The 23,499-nt window shown below is 42.2% G+C and overlaps 1 protein-coding gene across 2 annotated transcripts in view; it reads left to right on the top strand.

Moving 5' to 3' along the window:
- Window positions 1–1,053: 1,053 nt before the first annotated feature.
- Window positions 1,054–23,499, top strand: part of PON3 (paraoxonase 3) — a gene marked incomplete at its 5' end in the record, with an annotated part of 66,116 nt that continues 43,670 nt past the window's right edge. The window contains 5 exons of one of the 2 annotated variants that reach the window (XM_080818704.1): window positions 1,054–1,184; window positions 10,785–10,855; window positions 17,244–17,299; window positions 21,817–21,982; window positions 22,520–22,646. In XM_080818704.1, the coding sequence (XP_080674830.1) occupies window positions 1,111–1,184; window positions 10,785–10,855; window positions 17,244–17,299; window positions 21,817–21,982; window positions 22,520–22,646 (494 nt within the window). The remainder of the gene's footprint in view (window positions 1,185–10,784; window positions 10,856–17,243; window positions 17,300–21,816; window positions 21,983–22,519; window positions 22,647–23,499) is intronic. The other variant, XM_080818705.1, reaches the window with a different exon arrangement.

Here is a 23,499-nt window from a genome sequence, read left to right as displayed (position 1 = left end):
ACTGATTGTTTATGAAAGTGATGTTTGCTGAAAATTAGCAATTGTCATGGCTTCTGCCTACATGCTGTAGAATGGCAAACCCTGGAAACCAGTAGAAGCTTATTCCAGGCGTACTCACTTGTTTGAACTGTCTCAGCCTCAATGGGTGAGTTTCCCTTTTACTCTTTTACTCTTTCTTTTCCTCTCTTCCTCCCCTTCTCCCCCCACCACTTTCCTTCCCTCATGTTATGGCTGTTAAAGTAAAAACGGAAAAAAAAAAAATATATATATATATATATATATATATATTCGTATATGTGTGTGTTTATGTGTGTGTGTGTCTGTGTGTGTGTATATATATATATACACACACACATATTCTTACTCCCTTAAACCAAGCTAGATCCAAAACAGAGTCCACGTCTCGAGGTCTCTCGCGCAGACGAAGCGCGACTGGGGCGGAACGTCTCTTTCCTTCCGTCTACACCGTGTTATAGAAAGTAGTTGATTCTAGGGGCGCCTGGGTGGCTCAATGGGTTAAGCCTCTGCCTTCGGCTTGGGTCATGATCCCAGAGTCCTGGGATCGAGCCCCACATCGAGCCCCACATCGAGCCCCACATCGGGGTCTCTGCTCCGCGGGGAGCCTGCTTCCCTCTCCCTCTCTGCCTACTTGTGATCTCTCTCTGTCAAATAAAATTAAAAAAAGAAAGAAAGAAAGAAAGTAGTTGATTCTAACATGAAAGATTTGCAAGAAGGAATCCTGAATCTTTTCCTGGAACGAGAAAGGATCTTTCAAACTTTATCTAGAAGTTTCTTGCCGGCCTATGGAGTAAGGAACGTCTGTGAAGACGAGGGTGAGAAAGGTACGCGGGGGCTCGAGGTTTGGGGGGAGGGCGTGGGTGTCTCCGTTTGCGAAACCAGGTGGAGGAGGCCGCGTTTCACGCGCTCAACCTGCACTGGGGCGTCCCGGGAAGGCGTCCCTGGGAAAACGTCCCGGGAGGCCCGCCGTGACAAAGGCCAAGGGCCGGGCCGAGGGCGGAGCCGGGGCGGAGCGCGGCCGGAGCGGGCAGGCGGGCGCCGCCCACCGAGCTCCCCGACCGGCGCGAGCGAGGCGGCGCCGGCTCCCGCGCCATGGGGCGGCTGGTGGCTCTGAGCCTGCTGGGCATCGCGCTGGCGCTCCTGGGCGAGAGGCTCCTGGCGCTCAGGTAGGTGGGCCCGCTGGCCCCCGGCGGTCGGCGCGCGGCCTGGCTGGGGGCCGCCCTCCCCGAGCGGGGGCCCCGGGCCCGGGTGGCCGCGGGCGGCGGCGCGGGCGCAGGCCGTGCAGGGACTCTCGGGCTGCGGCGGGAGAACTCCTGATTGTTCTCGGTTCCGCGGCTCGGCGAGCACCTCCGCCCTCGCTGCCAGCTTCCAGCAAACCCGACGCAGTTTGGGCTCAGTCTGGAGGCTTTCTGGGAAGTCGGGAAGCCTTTGCTGCTTACCCAGTTCCTTGCCACCCAGTTTGCCCAGCGAGGGCTTTGTAGTTACTCACAGGCAAGTCCAGCGCTTTAACTTTTGCTTTAACTGGGAGCAAAACTATTACTCATGCATTGAACCCTTAATTACAAAGTTTTCTTTCACGTCTTTGGTGCCGCTTCTCTTTGGTGCCCGAGCCAGCTGCCGTCTTTCAGTCTTAATAAAGTTGCGTACCATCCCTTCCCTGCATAGTTTGAGAAATTGTTCAGCTTTCTAATCTTGGCGCTGTAGATCGAAGACAACTTGAGATACTCTCCTACTGTTCTTACATCACTTCCTTATTTATCTTCACTCAGGAACCCTGAAGGCAGCATGTCCAACAGCACAAGCCTGGTCCATCTCCCAGTTTAATTATAATGAAAGCCGCGGATGGGTCGACATCATAGTTTCTAAATTACCAACTCCAATTTTAGAAGCGTCGTGCGAAAGGATCCCAGAAATACGGATTCCCTACTGTGTCCGGTGTGCCATCCTAGGCTCCTGTAATGGAGTGAGGGCGCCGTCCTTAACCTTAAAGAAGTTCACTTTCTTACAGGGGAAGGAGAGAAATGAAGCAAATATAGCCATTAGGATGTCCAGAAGGTACAAACAAACCCCTGCAGGCTTAAGGGGGTGAGATTACAGCTCCTGAAGGGGGAGTTCAGGAGAGAGAGACTATTTGACTGTTGGCCCTGAGGGATGAGTGAGGCACCTACAGGGCCCTCCAGGTTGGAAAGTGCAGGGTGAACAGAGCGGAAAGGGTGGGGAAGTTCAGAGACTAGCAGTAGGCCAACTTGAGGGGAGCATAAAGTTAGGGGATGAGAATGGTAGGGGTTGGGGGAAGGGTAGGTTTTGAGATGGTTATCTACAGGTTCAAATATTGGGGCCTGCTTTGAGAGGCAAAGGAGAGCTGTTGATGTTAGGTGTGTGTGTTTAAACAGGAATCGGTTTAAAACCATATAAAACAATCAGTTGCTGTGCTGTTAAGCATGATTAATTATGCTGCTGTAGAGATGAAACTTGAAGGATGGGTTGGAGGAGAGCAATAGCTCGGGATCCTGGCCGGACATTAGAATCTGCTGGCGGGCTGATGTCTGGGCTGCACTCCCAGAGACTGATTCAGCGGCTCTGCGTGGGGCCCAGGCATGAGTGGTTTTTATTTTTAAAAATTCTCCTTATAATTCTACTATGCAGTTACAGTTGAGAAGTAGTAGAACAGTGAGTAGACATGGGGAAACTAGTTAAGGTATTACTGTAGTTTGGAGAGAATAACAGGACGGGTCCCAGACTCTGGAGCCTCATTGATCAGGGTGGGGAGACTAAGGTGTTGCCAGGGTTTCTGTCTCTATTGTCCTGTATCTGGAGCTCATCTGCTGATAAAGGGATGCAAGCAGGAGGAACGGTGCGGTGCATGGTGGAGGGAGGAAATGGACATGTTGACCTTAATTTTCATGTTATGTTAATACCCAACCTGCTCTGCAGAACATTCTTGAGTTGGATGATTTTGTACGATCTGTCCAGCTCTCAGTTTCAAAGGCAGTAGCACTAAATTCACAAGCTCGTTAAACTGTCTTAAAGTTCAAACCACCAGGATTCCCACAAATAATAGTTTTTTCTTCTTACTAATCTTAACATTTTAAATTTAAGTCCCTTTAAATGATGTTACAGTTGCAAACCTAAGAAAAAGTAAATAAAGCTAATGTACACAGAATGTACCTTATAGGTAATCCACAATTTAATGCATCTTTTCTTTATAAAGATTTGACTGCCATAAATTTTACTGAGCAGTGACTTTCTAGGTTGGTAACTTCATTGGATAGTTGAACTCCCAAATCAGCTGGTGGAAGAATGTTAATACGTGATAGGTGGCTAGATTTAGCAAATAAAAATGCAGGATGCCCAGTTAAATTTGAATTTCAGATGACCAGCGAATCATTTTGTAGTATTAGCATATCCCATTGCAATATTGGGGCATAATTATACTAAAATATCATTCTTCACTTGGAATTCAAATTCGGACCTCTTGTATTTTATCTGGCCGCCCTGTGCTTGTGGAATATCAAGTACACGCTGTTTACAGCACATGGAGTGCTCAAATGCGTAGCTTCTCTCCTTTCAGACCCTTAGAGTCTGTCTTGAAAAGCAGCATGTTCCTGCTTCCCCATAAGGAAAGACTCTTCAAAACACAGACTTATTTTTGGTTTTTTTGTTTTGTTTTGTTTTGTTTTTTGTTCGTTTTTTGCTGTCATCTGGTGCCTGCTATTTCATTATCCTATTTTTAGAGATGGCACTTTGGCACTCAAGTTATTTCTCTCCCCCAGGGCACCCACTTAAATTTCAACTTGAATTTCAGATGAATAATGAATACTTTTTTAGTGTAAGTATGTCCCAGATGGATAAGTGGAATCAAAGCTGTCTCTTTCCTTCTGAACTGTAACTGGGTAAATTTCCCAGCGGAGGGTGGCATATTATACCAACTTTTCCACTCCTCCCTAGTTGAGCAATAAAGGGGGGGACTAGAAATACACAAATATCCCCAGGCCAGTGGCTACCTGTTGCAAAGTCCACAACCTTGGATGAGTCATGAGACTTGAGTACATTAGAGGCCTATGCAATGAGCAGGATTCCTTAAAACAAGCATCTGAACATTCTGCTTGTTGCCTGATAGATTTTATGACAGCTGTACCAAAAAGCTATCCAGTCTGCTTTCAAACACTTCTGCAAGGTCAGGCTTTATTTTTTAAACTACTCTTCTTATCATTTGTTGTGTGACTACTGTGTTCTATTCACTGTGTCAAAAGTGTCAGAAGTTCTTTATATTAAGCCAAAATGTACATTTTTTAAAAAGATTTTGTCTATTTATTTCAAGAGGTGAGAGAAGAGGAGCAGAGGAAGAGAGAGAATCTCAAGCCGACTCCTTCTGAGTGTGGAGCCCAACATGGGGCTCAATCCCATGACCCTGAGACAATGATCTGAGCCACAATCAAGAGACGCTTAACCGACTGAGCCACCCTAAATCTAATATACAGGGGCCCCTACACGAAAAAAATACATTTACTGACATTTGGGAAAAAAGCCCTTTTACCCTTTTTTTTAAGGCATAACTTCATTCAGTCTTCATGTATGTCTTCCTTTCTGCATTAGACATGTTAAAATTGAGGCTGGAGGGGGTCAGCTAATTCGTTCAACAGGTAATTAATGCTGAACTTGTACTCCAAACCAGGTCTTCTGATTCCAAATACAGTTTGCCACAGCTCCCCCACTGCCTCCTAGCTTTTCTGCCTTTGGAGCAAATTACTTCCAGCCTAAGATGCCTAATTATAAATTCTTGGTTAATAAGTACTACAGGCATTACCGGGGCCCAAAGGGTAAATTCCAAGGGGTGTTACCAGTCTGTACTTAAAAGATAAAGCCCCTGTTTGTCTGTATTTAAGCCTGTACTTAAAAGATGGAGTTGGTAAATTCAAAGGCCATGAAATATGGAACAAAGGAACACCAGGTAGTAACACTGTGTTTCTACTTTGCTGGAGATAAGGCAACTTAATAACTAATTGTACCATCTCATCCTATTCACGGTGGGTAATGCTCTCTCCTGAGTGAAAGAAATAGAAATTGAGGGGCACCTGGGAGGCTCATTGGGTTAAACATCTGCCTTTGGCTCAGGTCATGATCCTTGGGTTCTGGGATCAAGCCCTGTGTTGGGCTCCCTGCTCAGCGGGGAGTCTGCTTCTCCCTTTTCCTGTGCCCCTACCCCCCCCACCCCGCTCCTGCTCTCACTCTCTCAAATAAATAAATAAAAATCTTAAAAAAAAACAAAGCCAACTTAGAAAAGAAATAGGAAAAAAAAAAAAAAAAGGAAATGGAAGTTGATTTCATGGTAATGACTGTTGGTTAAGGGTTCAAGCTCTGTGGCCAGATAGCCTGAATTCATTTCTTAGCTCCACTATTTACCTGGCTTCTTGGCTTTTTATTTCACCTTCTGTGCCTCAGGGTCCTAATCAGTAGGATGGGGATGTTAATACTACGCACTCCATAGTGGGGCTATGAAAGATAAAGGAGTTCATTCTTTGGACCCTGAGTTCATGACCCGAGCTGAAGGCAGTGGCTTAACCCACTGAGCCTCCTAGGCGCCCCAAAGGAGTTCTTTCTTGTAAAGTGCTAAAGCAACACCAACTCCATAGTAGGTGCCTGATGAAGATTACCTGTAATAACAGTGTTCAGGCAGGAGTTCTTAGACTTTTGTGCCTTGATCCATTTGGCAGTCTAGTAAAGTCTTGACTCCTCAGCATTATGTTTTTATTTATTTTTTGTGTGTGTTAGTGCCTCTCCCTTTTTTTTTTAAGTTTTTATTTTAATTCCATTTAACACACAATGTTATATTAGTTTCAGGTGTACAATATAGTAAATCAGCAATTCCATACATTACCGTGTACTTATCACAAGTGCCCTCCTTAATCCCCATCACCTATCTCAAGAATCCCCCCACCCACCTCCCCTCTGGTAACCATCAGTTTGTTCTCTATAGTTAACAGTCTGTTTCTTCATTTGTCTTTTTTTTTTTTACCCTATGCTCATTTGGTTTTTTCTTTTCTTAAGTTCCACGTGTAAGTGAAATCATATGGTATTTGTCTTTCTCTGACTTATTTCACTTAGCATTATACTCTCTAGCTCCATCCATGTCGTTGCAAATGGCAAGATCTCATTCTTTTTTATGGCCGAATACTGTTCCATTATATATACATACCACATCTTCTTTAGCCATTCATCAATTGATAGACCCTTGGTCAGCATCATGTTTTTATTTTTTTTTTAAGATTTTATTTATTTGATATAGACAGAGAGATCACAAGTAGGCAGAGAGGCAGGCAGAGAGAGAGGGGGAAGCAGGCTCCCCGCTGAGCAGAGAGCCCAATGCCGGGCTCGATCCCAGGACCCTGAGATCATGACCTGAGCCAAAGGCAGAGGCTTAACCCACTGAGCCACCTAGGCACCCCAGCATCATGTTTTTAAATGCATAAAATGAAACACATAGGATTCCAAAACAAAATTAAATACTATGTAAGTTAATACTAATTTGAATACTTAAATACTATTACCAACCTATTTTTTAAATCTAATATATGATGTAATAACATGGGCTTCTCTCTCTCTCTCTCTCTCTCTTTTTAAGATTTTATATATTTACTTGACAGAGAGAGACACAACGAGAGAAGGAACACAAGCAGGGGGAGTGGGAGAGGGAGAAGCAGACTCCCTGCTGAGCAGGGAGCCTAACACGGGGTTCGATCCCAGGACCCTGGGATCATAACCTCAGCCAAAGGTGGACACTTAACAAATGAGCCACCCAAGTGCCCCTAACATAGGCTTCTTAATTAAAGCCTTAAGTAGATATAAAGGTAGTTAATGTGTAGCAATAGATATTTTGAAGTAGCAGTGAGTATAAACATTATTTTGAGATATCTACAAATGAATAACTGAGTTATTACAACTGAACATTATTTTGAGATATCTACAATTTCTGTGGTTTCTTGCCTGTACTCATCATCAAAGGAAATATTTAATTTCAGTTAGGTTTAAATAAAGATGTATTTTTTTTCCCCATCCCTGTTCATGGATCCCTGAATTTTGCCCATGGACTCCTTAAAGGTCACTGGACCCCAGACTGAGTCTCGATGTACATGTTTGCAGTGGGTGTCATTGGGCAAATGATTTTTGACTCAGTTGAAGGAAGACAGTGTATTTTCTTTGCTGTGTTATACCTATGATATAGTTGTAACTCAAAGGAAAATGACCCAATTTTAATGAAAAAGAAGAGGAAAGTGAGGAAAACAAAAGGAACCTAGAACAGTAGTGGTTGCCTGGTACATTGTGTATGAGGCTGGCTGTGGGTTAAGGGGAAGGAGTGCTGTGATTGACAGGCCATGTCTGCTATCTCTGCCCTCGTACATTCCTAAGTGTGCTAGGACACAAGGTGCTAGGCAACAAAGGGGCTGTACCAGCATTATCTGTGTCTGTACCATCTGTTTATTTATTTTTAATTTGGCACGAATGCATTTGGGCTTATTGATCTGCTAGTCCAAAGAGGTTTGTATAGCTTTCTCTTTGTATATTCCCCCAAACTTCTTCAATCTCTTAACAGTTAGGAGTGCTTTCAGTTGCAAGTAACATACATCAAATTAATTGTAACATATACAAATAAAGGCTTATTTTTCTCACGTGATAAAAACTTTGTAGGTGAGTCATTCCATAACTTGTCCCTTGAGCCCATAATCATATCAAAAATTAGATTCTTATATTTTTGTCCTTCCATCCTTCACTTTTTGGCATTATGTCCTCATTCTTGTCATGTTAAGAATGCCGAATGGTTGTTATAGTCCTAAGCACCGTATGTATGGTCAGATTATGAAGAAAGGAGAAAGGGGGGATGCCAGTTAGCTCTCTTCTTGTGTCTGCCTTTTCTATCAGGAACAAAAATGTCTTTCTCCAAAGCCTGAGTCATATGAATACCCCTAAATACAAAGGACTCTGGGAAAGCAAATGTTTGGCCTGTCTCTGCAGTGGAAAGGAGGGAGAAGGAAGGGGGTGACGGTGGCTGTAGGTTTGTCAGAGAACAGGGCCTGCCAGCCCAGAAAACAGAAGTTCACTAACGGGTAGGGAACCGGTGCTTCTACCAGGTAAAAAGCCTAGCAGTTTTCCACTGAAGGAATTTGAAAGTCTTGATGGGCCACAGAAGTTGGAAACAAAATCCCATCTTTCTCTTATTATAAGAGAGAGATAAGAAAAAATGATTTGATTAACCAGAAGTTATGCACAGCCCTTGTATAACTCGAGTGTGTTGTTTTTTTTTTTTAAGATTTTATTTATTTATTTGTGAGAGAGAACATGAAGGGGGAAGAAGGTCAGAGAGAAGCAGACTTCCCATGGAGCTGGGAGTCCGATGCAGGACTCGATCCCAAGACTCTGGGATCATGACCTGAGCTGAAGGCAGTCCCTTGACCAACTGACCCACCCAGGCGCCCTATAACTCGAGTTTTAATAGTAGGCAGTCTGCATATTTAGAGATGATATTGTACAGCTAAACTAGCTGATGGAAGATTGCCCTATTGGCAATGTGTAATTGCCAATTGTTGATCTAAAATTGTTGCCAATTGTTGTCAATTGTTGATTCTAAAAAATAACCCATATTAGAGTGTTCAAACGCAACTGAATTTTATTTTATCCATATAATTTATCTTTGAAAAAGGTAGATGACAATCCTCATGACCCTTATGTTTGTATAGCTAAATGAGCATAATAAGAAGTTGCATAAAACTGTCACCCAAACCAATCCATGATACAGAAACTTGATGAAACTGCAGCTGGGACCTACTGACATAGTTCCATCTGTTTCTGGAATCATGTAGTGTCCACTGAACCTGGGAGGTCATCTAGCCTCATCCTTACTTTTTGCATGAAGAAGATCGAGGCCTACAGAGATACATCTGCTAATGGTCAGGCAGGCTTGCTGCTAAGACAGAAACACAGATCCCTTCACCCTTTTTGAGAAAAATACCATAGCGGGTTAGAGTACTGCCTCTGGAAGGTTCTTCCCAGCAGGTGCCAAACCTCAGCAAAATTCCTTCACCTCTGAGTCACTTCCCTCATCCCTAAAGCAGGGACAATGGTACCTACTTCTTAAGGTTGTTTTAACAATTAAATGAAGTTGTTCAGGTAAATCAAATAGAACAGTGGTAGACTCAGTAAGTTTTAGCTGTGTTTATTACTCATTTCCTTTTGTCCCCCATGGTCATCAGCAGCAGTAACCTCATCATCACTACTATTACTGCTACCACACTAGGCATACATATTTCCTTCCTTTAAATCACCTGGGACTGGTAAATATGAGATTCATTGTCTTTTTATTGCTTTACTTTAAATTTTGTGTTATTTTAAATTTTTACTACATCTATATATTTCATATATTTATTTTATTCACTTTAATTTTATTGCCTTATCGCTATATTGTTTCAAAAATTTTTGACACTATTTGAATTATATGATTTGAAATAACATAGTGATTTCTTTCTTTATTTACTTGAAATAGAGCAAGAGAGAGAGCACAAGCAGGGTTGAGGGTCAGAGGGAGAAGGAGAAACAGACTCCCCACTGAGCTGGGAGCCCAACATGGGACTCGATCCCAGGACCGTGGGCTCATGACCTGAGCCAAAGGCAGGTGCTTAACCGGCTGAGCCACCCAGGCACCCCTCAAAATAACATATCAATTAACATTTTAATTAGAACCTTGATACATGATATGAGTTGCCACATTATATAGTTGCTACCACCTGTTGGTAATTTCTGGGTTAGGTAGGTCTTGGCCTTCTCCCATGTTGCTGAGACCAGCAACCTTCCCCAAATTCAGTGTCTAGAAGTCAGACGCTGTCAAGGACTCAAATAGGATTGGGACAAGGGGCAGATGGTCATTTTCCTCTCTTAAATGTGTGGTGGGTGTGACCCACTTTGGAAAAAATGTAAATGACTCTGAAAACCCTATTATGACTTAATGACCTTAGAGAACAGAAAGAGAAGGTGAGAGAGCAAGGGAAGAGAAGGGAAAGCCCACAGCATGGGACTTCAGAAGAAGAGGTCCCAGATGTGTTTGGCCAAACTGCTCTGTGGCCATCTCCCCAGGCAGGGTGCTGGGGAAGGCATTCCTTTACAGTTCACCATTTCCTCCTGATTTCTTCATCTTTACTTTCTGTGAAACAACAGCACAGTGTACTTTTGTTACACTTGCTTGGTGTTCTCCAACGACCTCACCCAGTAAATACTGGGATGGGGATGAGACCGCCTCCACGTTGTTTCATAACAGCTTCTGTGCACCGGGCTCTGCAAAACCTCCTCTTCTCCTGGCCTCCCATCAGGCCCCGTGTCATTTCGCAGAGGGTCTGAGCGCCGTTCAGCTCTGCTGGGCCCTCAGCTTCCGGGTCTTCATCTGGAGCTCTTCCCACCACACCACAGCTGGGAGAAGTGTGACCTGCTGCCGTGTTCCCATTTGCTTGGGAACTTGCCTTACAAGTTTTATTTGTTGAGTTACTGGCTTTCTTTTATGACCCACATTCACATCTAGAACTTTGTGATATGCATTTTTATTTTAACTTCATTTCTGGTGCTATTTTATGTTCCTACCCTTGTTTTTCTATCTTCTCTTTTATCTGCTTTAGATTTATGCTGCGTTTTATGTATTGCTGTAAGCCTCTTTAAACCCTGTCTGCAACAAAGCAGGGAATACATAAACAGATAGATTTTTTTTCTTTTTTCTTTTTTTTAAACAGGAATCGACTTAAAGCCTCCAGAGAAGTAGAATCCGTAGACCTTCCAAACTGCCACCTCATTAAAGGAATTGGTAAGTATGAGAAAACCCTTGTTATACACCTTATATTGTTTGGCCACCAACACGAAAAAACTCATTAACAGTCTTTTGGCATGCCACTAGTGTTGATCAGAGGAAAAATCACATTAAATCAATAAAAACCTCTTCAGTCAATCTTTTTTTGATCTCCTGCACCTGTATTTCTTCTCTCTCTCACACTCACTGCAATTTGTTAATTATTTGTGTAATCCTATGTTTATGGTTTGATTTCTTGCCTGTTGCATGACTCTTCTGAACTAGTTTTGTAAAGTCTGTGCTCTTGGCTGTGTGCGGCCCCTGTGTGCTGTCAGCCTAGCAGCTGGCTGGTGAAGGTGTCAGAAGGAAGAGGAGTCGCAAAACGGAAAGTAAAAACCTCTCAAGAAAATCTCCATTCCCCACACAAGTAACTCCAGAGAGAAAGTTTTTCTTCTCTTTCCTGACATTTCCAGCTCAAATGTAAACGAATACACGCATATGTATGTATTACTCACAAGTGGCATCTTAATATGAAATTACATTCTACAACCCGCTTTATTCCAAATGCAATGTGGACACCTTCCCCCGTCAACACATGTAGGTCTGCCTCATTCTTTTTCATGTTTGCAGGTACCGTGGTGGATTTAATCATTTCCGTCTTAATGCACATTTGGATGGTTTTAGTTTTTTGCAACTACAAACCAATCAGTGAACATCATTGTACATAGAGGTCTTGTATATCAGTAGGATAAATTCTTAACAGTGAGACTGTTGTTCAGTTAGTGGGTGTGTTAAAGTTTTGACAGTCGGGTGCCTGGCTGGCTCAGTCAGTTAAGTATCCGGTTCTTGGTTTTAGCTCAGGTCATGATCTCAGGCTTGTGGGATCAAGCCCTGCATCAGGCTCCACTCTGGATGTGTGGAGATTCTCTCCCCTCTGCCGTGTGTGTGTGTGTGTGTGTGTGAGTGTGCACATGGGCGTGTGTGTATGCTCACACTCTCACCCTCTCTCTCTCTAAAAAAAAATATATGTATTATATATAGATTTTTTTCTTTTTATAAATATTATAAATATATATATATATATTATACATATATATACATTTTTTTAATGTTTAAAATTTTGTCATTGTTGAATTGCCCTGGAGTTGGCAACCGTAATAAACTCAGTAAGTCATACTTACAAGCACATTCACTACAGACAGAGCTCAGAATGCTCTTTGAGCAAATACAGAGTAGTGATCCTTTGCTGGATCACACACAAGAAGGCTTCATTTTCATGGAACCTATCAGTTTTCAGGGCAGCCTTCTCTACTTCAGGTAGAACCTTCTGGTTCAGTTATTTGCCTCTCCTTCACACGTCTGTTTCTTATAATGCCCTGTCTCCTAGTTCCCATCGCTACTTTGGTACTTTTTCCCAGTCCCATCTCCCTAGGCCTAGACTTCTTGACTTCTTTCTCCTGGAGCTTCTCCTCTTTATTACTGTCGCACTTAGCAGGGAGATACAAACTCAGGATCAAATAACAGACTGGCTAGATCTGTGCCAGATAAGGCAGCCGGTCCTAGAAATAAGCTTGTTGGGAGTCCCAGGAAACTCAGCCGCTGTTCCCTGCCTTCTGACTGCCATCATGAGGAGCCCCCAGAACTGGCCGCTAAGCAAGAGCCCGATGGCATCTGTGAGGGATGTTGTACAAGGTTGGGAGGTTGAGTCCATGCTCTCAAAGGTTACTGTTGCTACTGAGTTAATAATTGTCAAATTATTAAACAGCCCTTGGCCCTGTGGAGCCCACCTTCTGTGAATTCGAGTCTCAGAGTAGACAATAGGGCACAGCCAGACACATTACAGGATGAACCGCCAAGTGGATTGCTGTTACAACTCACTGGGATGGAGGGTTCCTCAGAGAAAAACAAGCCCGAAGACATTTGTATTCTGAACAGGCGTCTGTCTGTGTTTGTGACCTTTATGTTGTGATGTGTGTGAGCTACTGTCTGGAATTGGAAAGAATGAGGAAATATGTCACCTATGGCCCTTCTTGTGAAGTGTTTAATGCCTCTGAGGCACTTCAAAAGGCAACAGAGCGAAGACGATGAGTGATTAGAAGCCCATTTGGGATACATTTTTAGAGCTAATTAGAATTGTGCTTTTTTTTTCTTTCTTTCTTTTTGTTTTTGCTCTGTGGTTAGCACGCACTGTATGAACATTTGTTGAACGCTATGTTAGTGATGCCTACTGGCTAGTAATAGCATGGGGTTATATGTGTTTAATAACAGTCGCCTATTCAGTGGTCTTTTGATTACGAGGAAAAAGAGTGTGTGGGGCGTGTACATTCCCATACAGGCCAAAGCGACTTCTTATGGTAGGCAACAAGGGTAGTCTTCTCTTTGGAAACAGTAGTAGCCATGCACTTGAGGCCTGCAATCCGCCTAAGAGGTAAGACCACTTTCCCCTACCCTTCCATCCCCATCAAAACCCATACGCACATACCACCACACACACACACACACACTTTCTCTCTGTCTCCGTCTCTGTCTCTCTCCAGTGCTGTATTCACCATGACTAGAAATGAACTCTTTGCCATTCTGGTGCTTTATACATATCATCTCGTGTCTTTCTGTTTTAATAAGTGATAGTCATCTGCCACACAGCATACAGGATGTGTGCCTTCCGTAGGGGCACAGAGTAGGCTCACTGTCCCATTTTCTGTATTCCTTCCCCTCATCTCTTACAGTTAGAAACCAAGCTCTTACCCAGGACCTGGCCTAATATCGACATCTAAATAATAAAAATTATAATGACAGGAGCTAGTTAAGTCTATTTGAGGCTTAAAAGCTTAAAACATTTTCTAAATGTCTTTGAAAATGCAGGCATTCAGAGTACTGGACTAAAATAAAATTTTCAATGGATTGTCTCTTTGAGTTAATTAGTGGTTTTATACACTTGGCAATCAAGACCTTTACAAAAACTGCTGCTGGGGAGATTTAAAAAAAAAAAAAAAGAGGCATTGAAGTTTGCAGCCCTTGTGATCAGTTTGTTACTTTACACTCTACCTATGAAAGGAAAACAAAATATACACTACTGTGAGATTCAGAATTCTTTTTTCTTTTCTTTCTTTTTTTTTTTTTTAATGACAGAAGGACTCAAAGCTCAGAAAGGTTTAATACCTTTTGCAAATTATCTTTCCAATATAGTATCTCCTCCCAGAGTAATTAACACACATACCTCCCCAGTGTGCCAAGAGTGGACAGTAAAAGGTACATTATATCTCAGATACTCTATTGGGAATGGCAAGGGCTGATTTGCTGTTGTAAAGTTACACCTAGAGGAGAGAGAAATTTATCTTCCTTTACTTGACTGTCTAAAGATAAGCAAATGGCCTAGGGTGATAAGATGACCACGCTCGGGGTGGCCAATCTGCTACAAAGGCTGATAGAGCAACACCGTTGCCTTCAACACACTGCTTCTTGGTCAAGGACTAGAACTCCAGTTATGGCCAGTTCCCAGCAGGAAAGTAGAAAGAACATTGACGTGGCTATTATTTTTAGTTATTTTACCCAGAAATTACATGCATACTGTGCTTTCACACCCATTAACCTGAACCGAGGCAAATGGCCACAACTCTTGGGAGAAAGTGCAGAGTATGTCTGTGGTGTGTTGCCGGGCACCTGTGGCTGGAAAGGAGAAAGGGGAGTATGGATAGTGGGGGGCAGTTAGCCATCTCTGACACAGATCATTACCAAAGGAATAAGAAAAAATAAAAAATCAGATGTGTTAAGCTAGAAGACTTTCTCATCCAAGAGGGTTTTGAACGAGCTTTTACAGAAAAGTGCAGAGTATGGATTGGTGAAGATCTTGGGAGGAGGCATGGAAGCAAAACTTTTACAGGGAAAGCCAACCTATGGAATTGACCACAGTCAAATTTACAAAGTAAAGTGTCTTCAGAGAGGAAGCACTGATGGTTCTGACAGAGAGAATTCATGCTATACTAGGTTGTCTTTTTTCTGTGTGCTTTTAAGTCAGAACTAAAGGATTTGAGTCCCAGCTTCTTGGGACTCAAGAAGGACAAAAGGACTCAAAGTCCAAGACCTTGAGCAATTTGCCTAACTGCTCAAAGGCCCTATATTCTTAACTCTAAAGTAAGAGATAATAATGCTTCTTAGAGTATAGGAAATTATGTGAAATAATGTATGTAAAGTGTTTCCAAGGAGTGTGGCCCTTGGTAAACTCTATACCTTAATAGCTATTACTATTACTGCTGGTACTACTCCTATTATTAAATTAGAGGAGAAAAAATTTCTCCAGCATTGACTACTCTTGCAGTAATCATACCGCAGCAGTGATATGAAATGATAACATTCTCTTGTAGTGATGGATATAGAAATGAAGATGCGGTGGGGGGTAGATCTGGAAAATATTCTAAAGAAAACTGCAGATAAGACTTTTTTTTCCCTTGGAATTAGGCAGTGGGGTTAAACAGAAAGAAGTTACAGCATGGTTGAAATGCAAATATCTTTTAAAAAAGTTCTTCTCTTGATTACTAAAAGTGTACCGTTGTTTGTAGAAAATTTTAAACAAAGAAAAGTATAAAGAGGAAAATGAAAATCACTCATAATCCTACCACCCAAAGAAACCTGGTTAATTTGTTTCTATTTATCTGGGGTTCCTGGGTGGCTCAGTGGGTTAAAGCCTCCGCCTTCGGCTCAGGTCATGATCCCAGGGTCCTGGGATGGAGCCCTGCATCGGGCTCTCTGCTCAGCGGGGAGCCTGCTTCTCCCTCTCTCTTTCTGCCTGCCTCTCTGCCTACTTGTGATCTCTGTCTGTCAGATAAATAAATAAAATCTTAATTTGTTTCTATATACCTTTCCTTGTACTTTGTGTATTAGCATGTACACATTGAAATTAAATTGCTTTAAGTAATTTTACAGAAGCAACCAATTTTATTTAATTGACTTCCTATTCAGTGGATCCAGAAAGTAAAACTTCAGACTGACCTGTGCCTGTCAGTGTGTGTGTTTGTATGTTTGTGGCTGCATATACACACATGTGGGGTCAAATTCCCCCCATCCCTGTGCATTACCAGTTGAGAACCACCATGGGACTAGAGACTAGGGATTCTTAACTTTTTTTGAGGTATTACTGACCCTTTTTAAAACCTGCTGAAAGCCAAGGATCCTTTTCATAGACAATTTCCCAGCTGAGCATACAGATGACATTTTGCATTGCACAGAATTTTAACAAGTTCACAGACTATAGAACCCATTTGTGACTCCTTAGGAATCCACAGGTCCAGGTGAAGAACTCCTCCATTATGCCATGCGTAAGCGTATATATGTATATATCTTCTTGCCAAGGAACAGACTTTGCAGGTGTTCATGATTGCAGTTGTCTTTGCAAAGCGAAGTTCTTGGCATTTGTATTTTCTTCTGCTTTTCTCCACTATGATAGAGCCAGTGACACTGGAGGCAACTGGCCAAATGAAAACTCATGAATCAAAACCAAAACAGCTGTGTAGATGCTGTTTGTTTTTGACAACCTAGAAATAATCTTGGAGAAAGTCTTTGGAGAGGCCTTAAAGGGGAAGATTGGATTTTGTGGACTCAAAGAATGTGTCATGATTTGGCTTAATCTAAGCCATTCTTATTCCTCTTTTCTTGTGTTTGGGTCTATTATCTGTCTGCGGAATTTACACAGTGAGACCACTGGGAAGGTCTTGTGTCTAATTATTTGCTGTGCTGTGTGGAGTGGACTGCAGACAATCAATAAACAATCAATAGTAATTGTAGCCTGTTCAGAGACAAGCGTTAGAAGATCAGCTGGCTTAGGTGCATGGTATTTTTCATTAATTTTCTTTTGCTGGTTGTTTTCTGTATTTTAAAGCCTAAATTTAAAGATTAAATGGAAGGCTTTCTTTGCTTATGAGAACAAGCAGACATTGTTTTTTAAAGAGGGCATATATAATCCCAGGTGTTTTATCTCTGTTAATGAGAGAAATGTCTGTGTTTGCTTTAGATTGAATGATCAGAGAAAGGGACAAGGATATTTGCATGGTTAAATGACTATGAGCCCTTCTCTCTGAAAGTAATATTCCCCTGATGTCAATTACTTTTGTACAGACATCTGGATGTTTATCAGAAGAGTGTACAGATGTCAACTTTTCCTGTATTATAGCTGGAAATGCAGTGATTACTTGACTTTGATTTGAGTAAACATAAAATATCTAACATTTAAAGTCAGAAGTTCACTACAGGAAGAGATTTGGACTGACGTGTATTGAAGAGAGTTGTAGGTTCCTTGGAAAAAATTAGAACCATTCCTAAAAATGCAGGCACCGACAAAGTAAACTAAGTCCCAGTTAGACCTAACAAATAACAGAATTTGAACGTGACATTTATCTATCTCTTGAACTTACAGAAGCTGGCGCAGAGGATATTGACATACTTCCCAACGGTCTGGCTTTCCTTAGCGTGGTGAGTAGCTCCTTCGTTCACCAGTCTCGGTGGAGAAGGGACACGAGTGTTTGATGAGGGCCTGCAGAGCAGTAACTTGTTCTTAAAATTCCTCACTTTCAAAAATATGTTCTGGAAGGAAAAAAAAAAGACAGTTTGAGCAGAATTTTGGAAAATGTCCTCAAGCTTATCTAAATGTAGAGATGAAAATGTCTTTGCCAATTGATTAATTGCTCTTTATTCCCCACTGCATTGTACTAAAATATTCCAACGCAATCTGTGTTTCAAAAGTTTCTTATTAAAAAGCATACTTTGGGCATTGTTGTGGCTATTCCGTACTACATTATACTCTTTTACATACAGCATCTATCTCTCTTTCCGTTAGCTACTCTATTTTAAGCTCATATTCTTGCTGCTATTGTTTGTTTTCAAACAATATATCAACTTTCCCAGGCCAAGCCTTTCTCTTTCTTTCTTTTTCCCCCTGAATCACTTCTTGTCAAAGTCATCAACTGAGTTTATTGATACCCTTCGCTTTTGCCTTAATTCTTTTTTTTTTTTTTTAAAGATTTTATTTATTCACCTGACAGACAGATCACAAGTAGGCAGAGAGGCAGGCAGAGAGAGAAGGGAGGAAGCAGGCTCTCTGCGGAGCAAGAGCCCGATGCGGGGCTCGATCCCAGGATGCTGGGATCATGACCCGAGCAGTAGGCCGCGGCTTTAAGCCACTGAGCCACCCAGGCGCCCCTTGCCTTAATTCTTAGAAGTTGAAAAATAACCACTTACCTGGACATACATTGGGAAGACTAAAACTGATTGGCCCGCGTGCTGGCCTACATCAGTCGCCATCTAATTGGAAAACTGTGTGAGTGGGCGATGAGGAAGTTCTGACCACCTTTCTTCCGTGGCTTGGGCCCCCATGAGTGTCCTTGGCATCATCACGGCTTTGGTTTTCCTTGAGGAAGGCGGCCTGTGATGATTCTGTTCCCACTCAGCATCCATTATTTTCAGGCTCTGAGATTCAGCTCCGACAAGCATAGGGTTGCTTTTGAAGAGTCACGGCACAAATAAAACAGTTGTCAGACCTCTGGGAAGGGTCAGAGAACTCGGCTTGGAGAATGAGGGTTAGGATACTGGTCTGGTTCCTGATGGTTTTTAGGTGGAACACTGAGCAGCTGGTTGTTACCACTGAGGGGAAAAAAAAAGAAATATTGTGGGCTTTGGCAAGAACACTAAAATTTATGTTAAATTTTAAAAATACAGTCTAAAAAGACAAAGGTTATGTACTTACCTACACAGAATGAGTAAAATGATATTTCTAGTATTATAGGTTTGTTAGGAAGCACATGCTTACACGTGTCTATGGGCTTAGGAGAAAACACTGGGACTCCTTGTCAGAATCGCTCATAACTAGAGATGCAAAAATCCTGAGGAAAGTAGAAATCACTTGCTTTTTTTTTTTTCTCTCAAAAGAGGTATTTTGAGAGATTTTTGTAATCCAGAAATCACATGTTTCAAGATCTCAGCCCCCATAGAAATAAACCTGAATTGGGAGAACTGAGGTCTCCACACACATAAATCTATAGTCATTTCCACTGAGGAGATAATGACAGTCACAATGATCTTGTAGCCATGTCTATACAATTTCCTCAGCTTTTTTGTCCTTCCTTGGGTATCTGACTGTCTTTTATTTTTTTGAAATTTAGAAACAATCCCACTGTACCGCTGATTTTTAAATTACTCAGCACTGTCTCTCCTGTTTCCGAGAATTCACTTCTTTCTAAAAGAGTAGTGGGTATCTCACGGCAGCTGTCTCTTCCTCTTCCAAACATGGTAGCCCATCTGACACATCTTCTGTGGTTATGGGTATGAGGGTCAGCCCAAAACCTGCGTCCCACTTCGTGAAGAATTGGATGACAGAAAATAGAATATAAGAAAGATTTAAACGACAATAGGAGTGTACTTAACACCACTGAAAGGTATGCTTAAAATGGTGAAGGTGGTAAATTTTGGTATGTGTATTTTACTGAAAGTAAAAATAAATCAAACTTTTGAAAAGAGAAAAAACATAGTTAAATGGTAGGGAGCGTTAAAATAACCATGAATAGTGATCACCATCTCTGGTAGAGCTTTCTTTCTTGAAGCCATGCTTTCATTGATATACAGTGATATAAAATAGAGATTATCAGCCTGTGAAGTGACCCTGCCATGTAGGGATAATGTAATTCCGGTTTATTCTGCTTACTGAGCCTGCCAGCCTTGAAGTTTTATCATTTTGATAGGTTTTTTAAAATTGGAGATAATTTCTATTATGTTCAACTTTGTGCAAAAAGTGAGACTTAATTTTGGTATACTCCTTTAGATTTGCATAAAATATGACTTAAAAGATCTGAAAGAGAAAAGACCTAGATTATTTTGGTGAGTCCTTAGAAAACATGAAATAAAATGCAACCTTTCATTCCTGGTTGAAAGCTCCAAGAAAACTAGAAATGGAAGGTAATTTCTCTGAAATCTACAGCCGACATCCTTCTTAGTGGTAAAACATTAGCCACCTTCCCATAAATGTTTAGAAAAGGAAGAAAATGCCCCCAAATATTATGACCATCAGTAATCTACTAGAGTTCTTTTTTTTAAAAGATTTTTATTTATTTATTTATTAATTTATTTATTTGACAGACAGAGGTCACAGGTAGGCAGAGAGGCAGGCAGAGAAGCAGGCTCCCTGCTGAGCAGAGAGCCCGATTCAGGGCTTGATCCCAGGACTCTGGGATCATGACCTGAGCCGAAGGCAGAGGCTTTAACCCACTGAGCCACCCAGGGGCCCCTCTACTAGAGTTCTTAATAACCCAGTAAAACAAGAAAGAAATACGAGGTGGGGAAAAAAGTCAAAACTGCCATAATTTTCAGACATCATCATTACCTGCTTTTTAGACAATCTAAGACATTCAACCAGTAGACTGTTTCATCCACGGGGAGAATTCAGACAAGTGGTTGGATTGAAAACGAACATGTAAAACTCACTAGCTTTCCCATGCACAAGGAAGAACCAAGTAGGAGCTGTAAGAGTCATAAAAATAAAAGTAATAATGTTCCATTCAGAGCAGCAACTTAATTCTCAAAATTTGTACAGAAAAATCAATGAGCAAAAATATCTAAGACTAGTTTGTGACAATAAAACGATGAGGTGTGGGACATGGGGACTCGCCATAAATATAGTGGCTATAATTAGAAATAAAGCTATGGTAATTAAAGAGTGGTGTATTGGTACAGGAATAGGCCAGAGTCCCCAGACAGATCAGAATGCAGAGGGATCTTGTACATGTACATGTACATAGAGGTGATATTTGCCGTCAGTAGGGAAAGGACAAACTATATGCCAGGCACAGCTCTAGGCCCTGGGACCTAGCAGTGAGCGAAGGAGAGAAAGTCCTGACTCTTGTTCCACTGGGGTGAGGATGGATCTGTGTCAGGTGCTTGCAGCACTTTAGAGAGAAGTAAAGGAAGGTGGGGCAGTGGAGAGGGAGAGCTGTGCTGAGGGTGTGGTCAGGCTTCCATTTCTGTATGTCTACATATGCATCTATGCCAAATGGCGATAAGTGCCATTTGACACAGATATAAAGCATCTGGGAGCCCTAGATCTTGGGGTGGGGTCGGGTGGGGTGGGGAGCATTCCTAGGCAGAGGGAACAGTGTGTACAAAGGTGCTAAAGTGAGAATGTGCCTGGTACGTTTGAAGAGCCATTAGGAAGCCATGTGGCCAGTAGGAGATGAGGGCAGAGGTCTGGAGTGTTTGGGGTGGGGAAGGTGTAGGAAGGTGAGCAGGGCAGACCATACGGGGAACCCGAAGAACTTTCACTTCATAATCTGAGCGAGATGGAGTTTTGATCAGAGGCGTGACATCATCTGACGTAATTTGGATGCTGGTGGGAGACCAGTCTTCCATAGGGAAAGGCCAGAAAAAATCAAAAAGGACCGTTAGTTGTGAGCTGTTGCCATCATTGTGGGGGTGGTTTGGGTCAGGGCAGTCATGGCCAAAGCGGTGAGAAAGGTTCACATCCTTATGAAGGGATATATTTTTCAAGGTCAAGTCAACAGGATTTGCTGCTGGATTGGATCTGGGGTGTGAGGCAAGGAGGGGAGTCTTGGCTTAATACCGTTCGCCAAGACTTTGAGCTCTGTATGAGTGAAGGGCAGGCCAAGAGCTTGAGGGTCAACAGCCCATGTGTAAACTTTCACTTCTTCCCACCCCCCAACTCTGCTTGGTATCTCCCCGTCCACCAACCTTCTGGTTATCCCCTTAAGGGACCACACCCCTAGGCTTGTGCTTCGACTCAGACAAGTCAGTTCCCGTTCATCTCGAAGCTCTCCAGCCCCCAATTCCTATTTTTTTCTATCATCTCCTCTCTGCTTTCTTGCTGTTTATAGCTATAATGCCGCCATCTTTAACCAAAGTCTATTTATCATTTATTTATACAGCCCATTTTAGCCCGTAAACACCTGTAAGCCTCTATATTTAACTCTTTCCTCTGTTTTGAAAAGGGTTTGAAATGTCCAGGACTTCACAGCTTTTCCCCAGATAAGCCTGGAGGGATACTAATGATGGATCTAAAAAAAGAAAACCCGAGGGCCCTGGAATTAAGAATCAGCCGTGGGTTCAATTTGGCTTCGTTCAATCCACATGGTATCAGTACCTTCATAGACAACGGTAAGGGCTGATGAGCTCCTCACATGGAGAAACTTCTCATGGTTTGCAAATGACTGTGAAAATAGATTTGGATCATATCTATAGTAAGAGAAGAACAATTAACTCATGAATTATTACTGTATTCTTCATACCAATAAGTTGATCACTTGCCACTCCAGCTAGCAGCACCTTAGGCCACGTTTGGAATTTCTAACAGTTAATACCTGGGAGAATGTTTAGATTTCATAACCTTTTTTCATATACCTGTGATTATTGCATTAAAAAAGAGCTATGGTTCTGAATTAAACTATAAACAGATTATTCATGAATTCTGTATATGGAGTGGAAAACACTCTTTCTTAAAGGTCAGGGGACCGATGATCAGAAATAACACCAGCCAGACAGTGATGGGAAAGACGGGAAGAAGAATGATCTGTTAGGTCGCCTAACAGCTTATACATTCAACCTTTCCCCGCCTGTGGTATTTAAATGTCAGTGTCTGCCCAGAGGTCCTGTGGTTCTGTCTTGTAAATTAACTCTGTTCTTTCAATTCTTTAGACGACACAGTTTATCTCTTCGTTGTAAACCACCCAGAATTCAAGAATACAGTGGAAATTTTTAAATTTGAAGAAGAAGAAAATTCCCTTTTGCATCTAAAAACGATCAAACATGAACTTCTTCCAAGGTACTCAGCCCTTTTGTTCATTCTCCAGTCTGTCTCTGGCATTTCCGTGTATTCCCCATGATGGTCCTCTCAGCTTTGATAAGAGCTAAAATACGTGTATGTAGACACATATGTAAAAACGTGTGTGAGTGTGTCTGTGTATTTGTGTGTGGTTTCCTTGTAGAGCAGGGAAAGTCAATGTCACTCATAATAACCAGTGTTCCCTGAGGACTCCCCTGAGAAATGATAAAACACTGGATTACAGGGGCGTTGCTCCTCAGGGCCATCTAGGGAACAGGAGACAAGCCTCCCTGTTTTTCCTGCTGTCACCATCCATCTCCGATGACTCATCACCCGAACCATAATACTTTGTCCTGCCAAGGAAGAGTAGCCTGCTTTAAATGATGCCGGTGTGCTTCGTGTGGGACTACTACAGAGTGCTTCCGCCGGGGTCATGGTCGCTGGGGGCTAATGGCCACACAGAGTTGGAGGGATTCAGACTGGAAGCTGGTCGCTCTTCCTTCCAGAACATGCCGCGGGTTGATAATGTGGCTAAAGGAGACTCATGTGTATCTCCCTGTCTCCACTTGCATTAGCCTACTGCTGCTTTCAAGTTTGAACTTGGATGAATATTTTTAATTTCTCCATCCCTGTCTAGGGCTTCCGCATGTAACTTCCAATTGTTCTTCCCAAAAAATGCACTTCATAATAAATAGGAGCATAAATACTGCCCAGGCAGCCTCTGCATCGTGGTCTCTTTCAGAAAGAGGGGACCCACCTTCCCCATAGCTCTGTTTTTCACTGAACAAAGAAGAAAGCAGCTCTTTCAGAAAGTGTTGCATAGGGTAATTGGAATTTAAATTTAAGAACGCCC

This window comes from Martes martes (assembly GCF_963455335.1).
Source record: "Martes martes genome assembly, chromosome: 11".
NCBI classification, from domain to species: domain Eukaryota; kingdom Metazoa; phylum Chordata; class Mammalia; order Carnivora; family Mustelidae; genus Martes; species Martes martes.
Note: the sequence above shows the minus strand (reverse complement) of the source record. Positions and strands in the feature narration are given on the sequence as shown.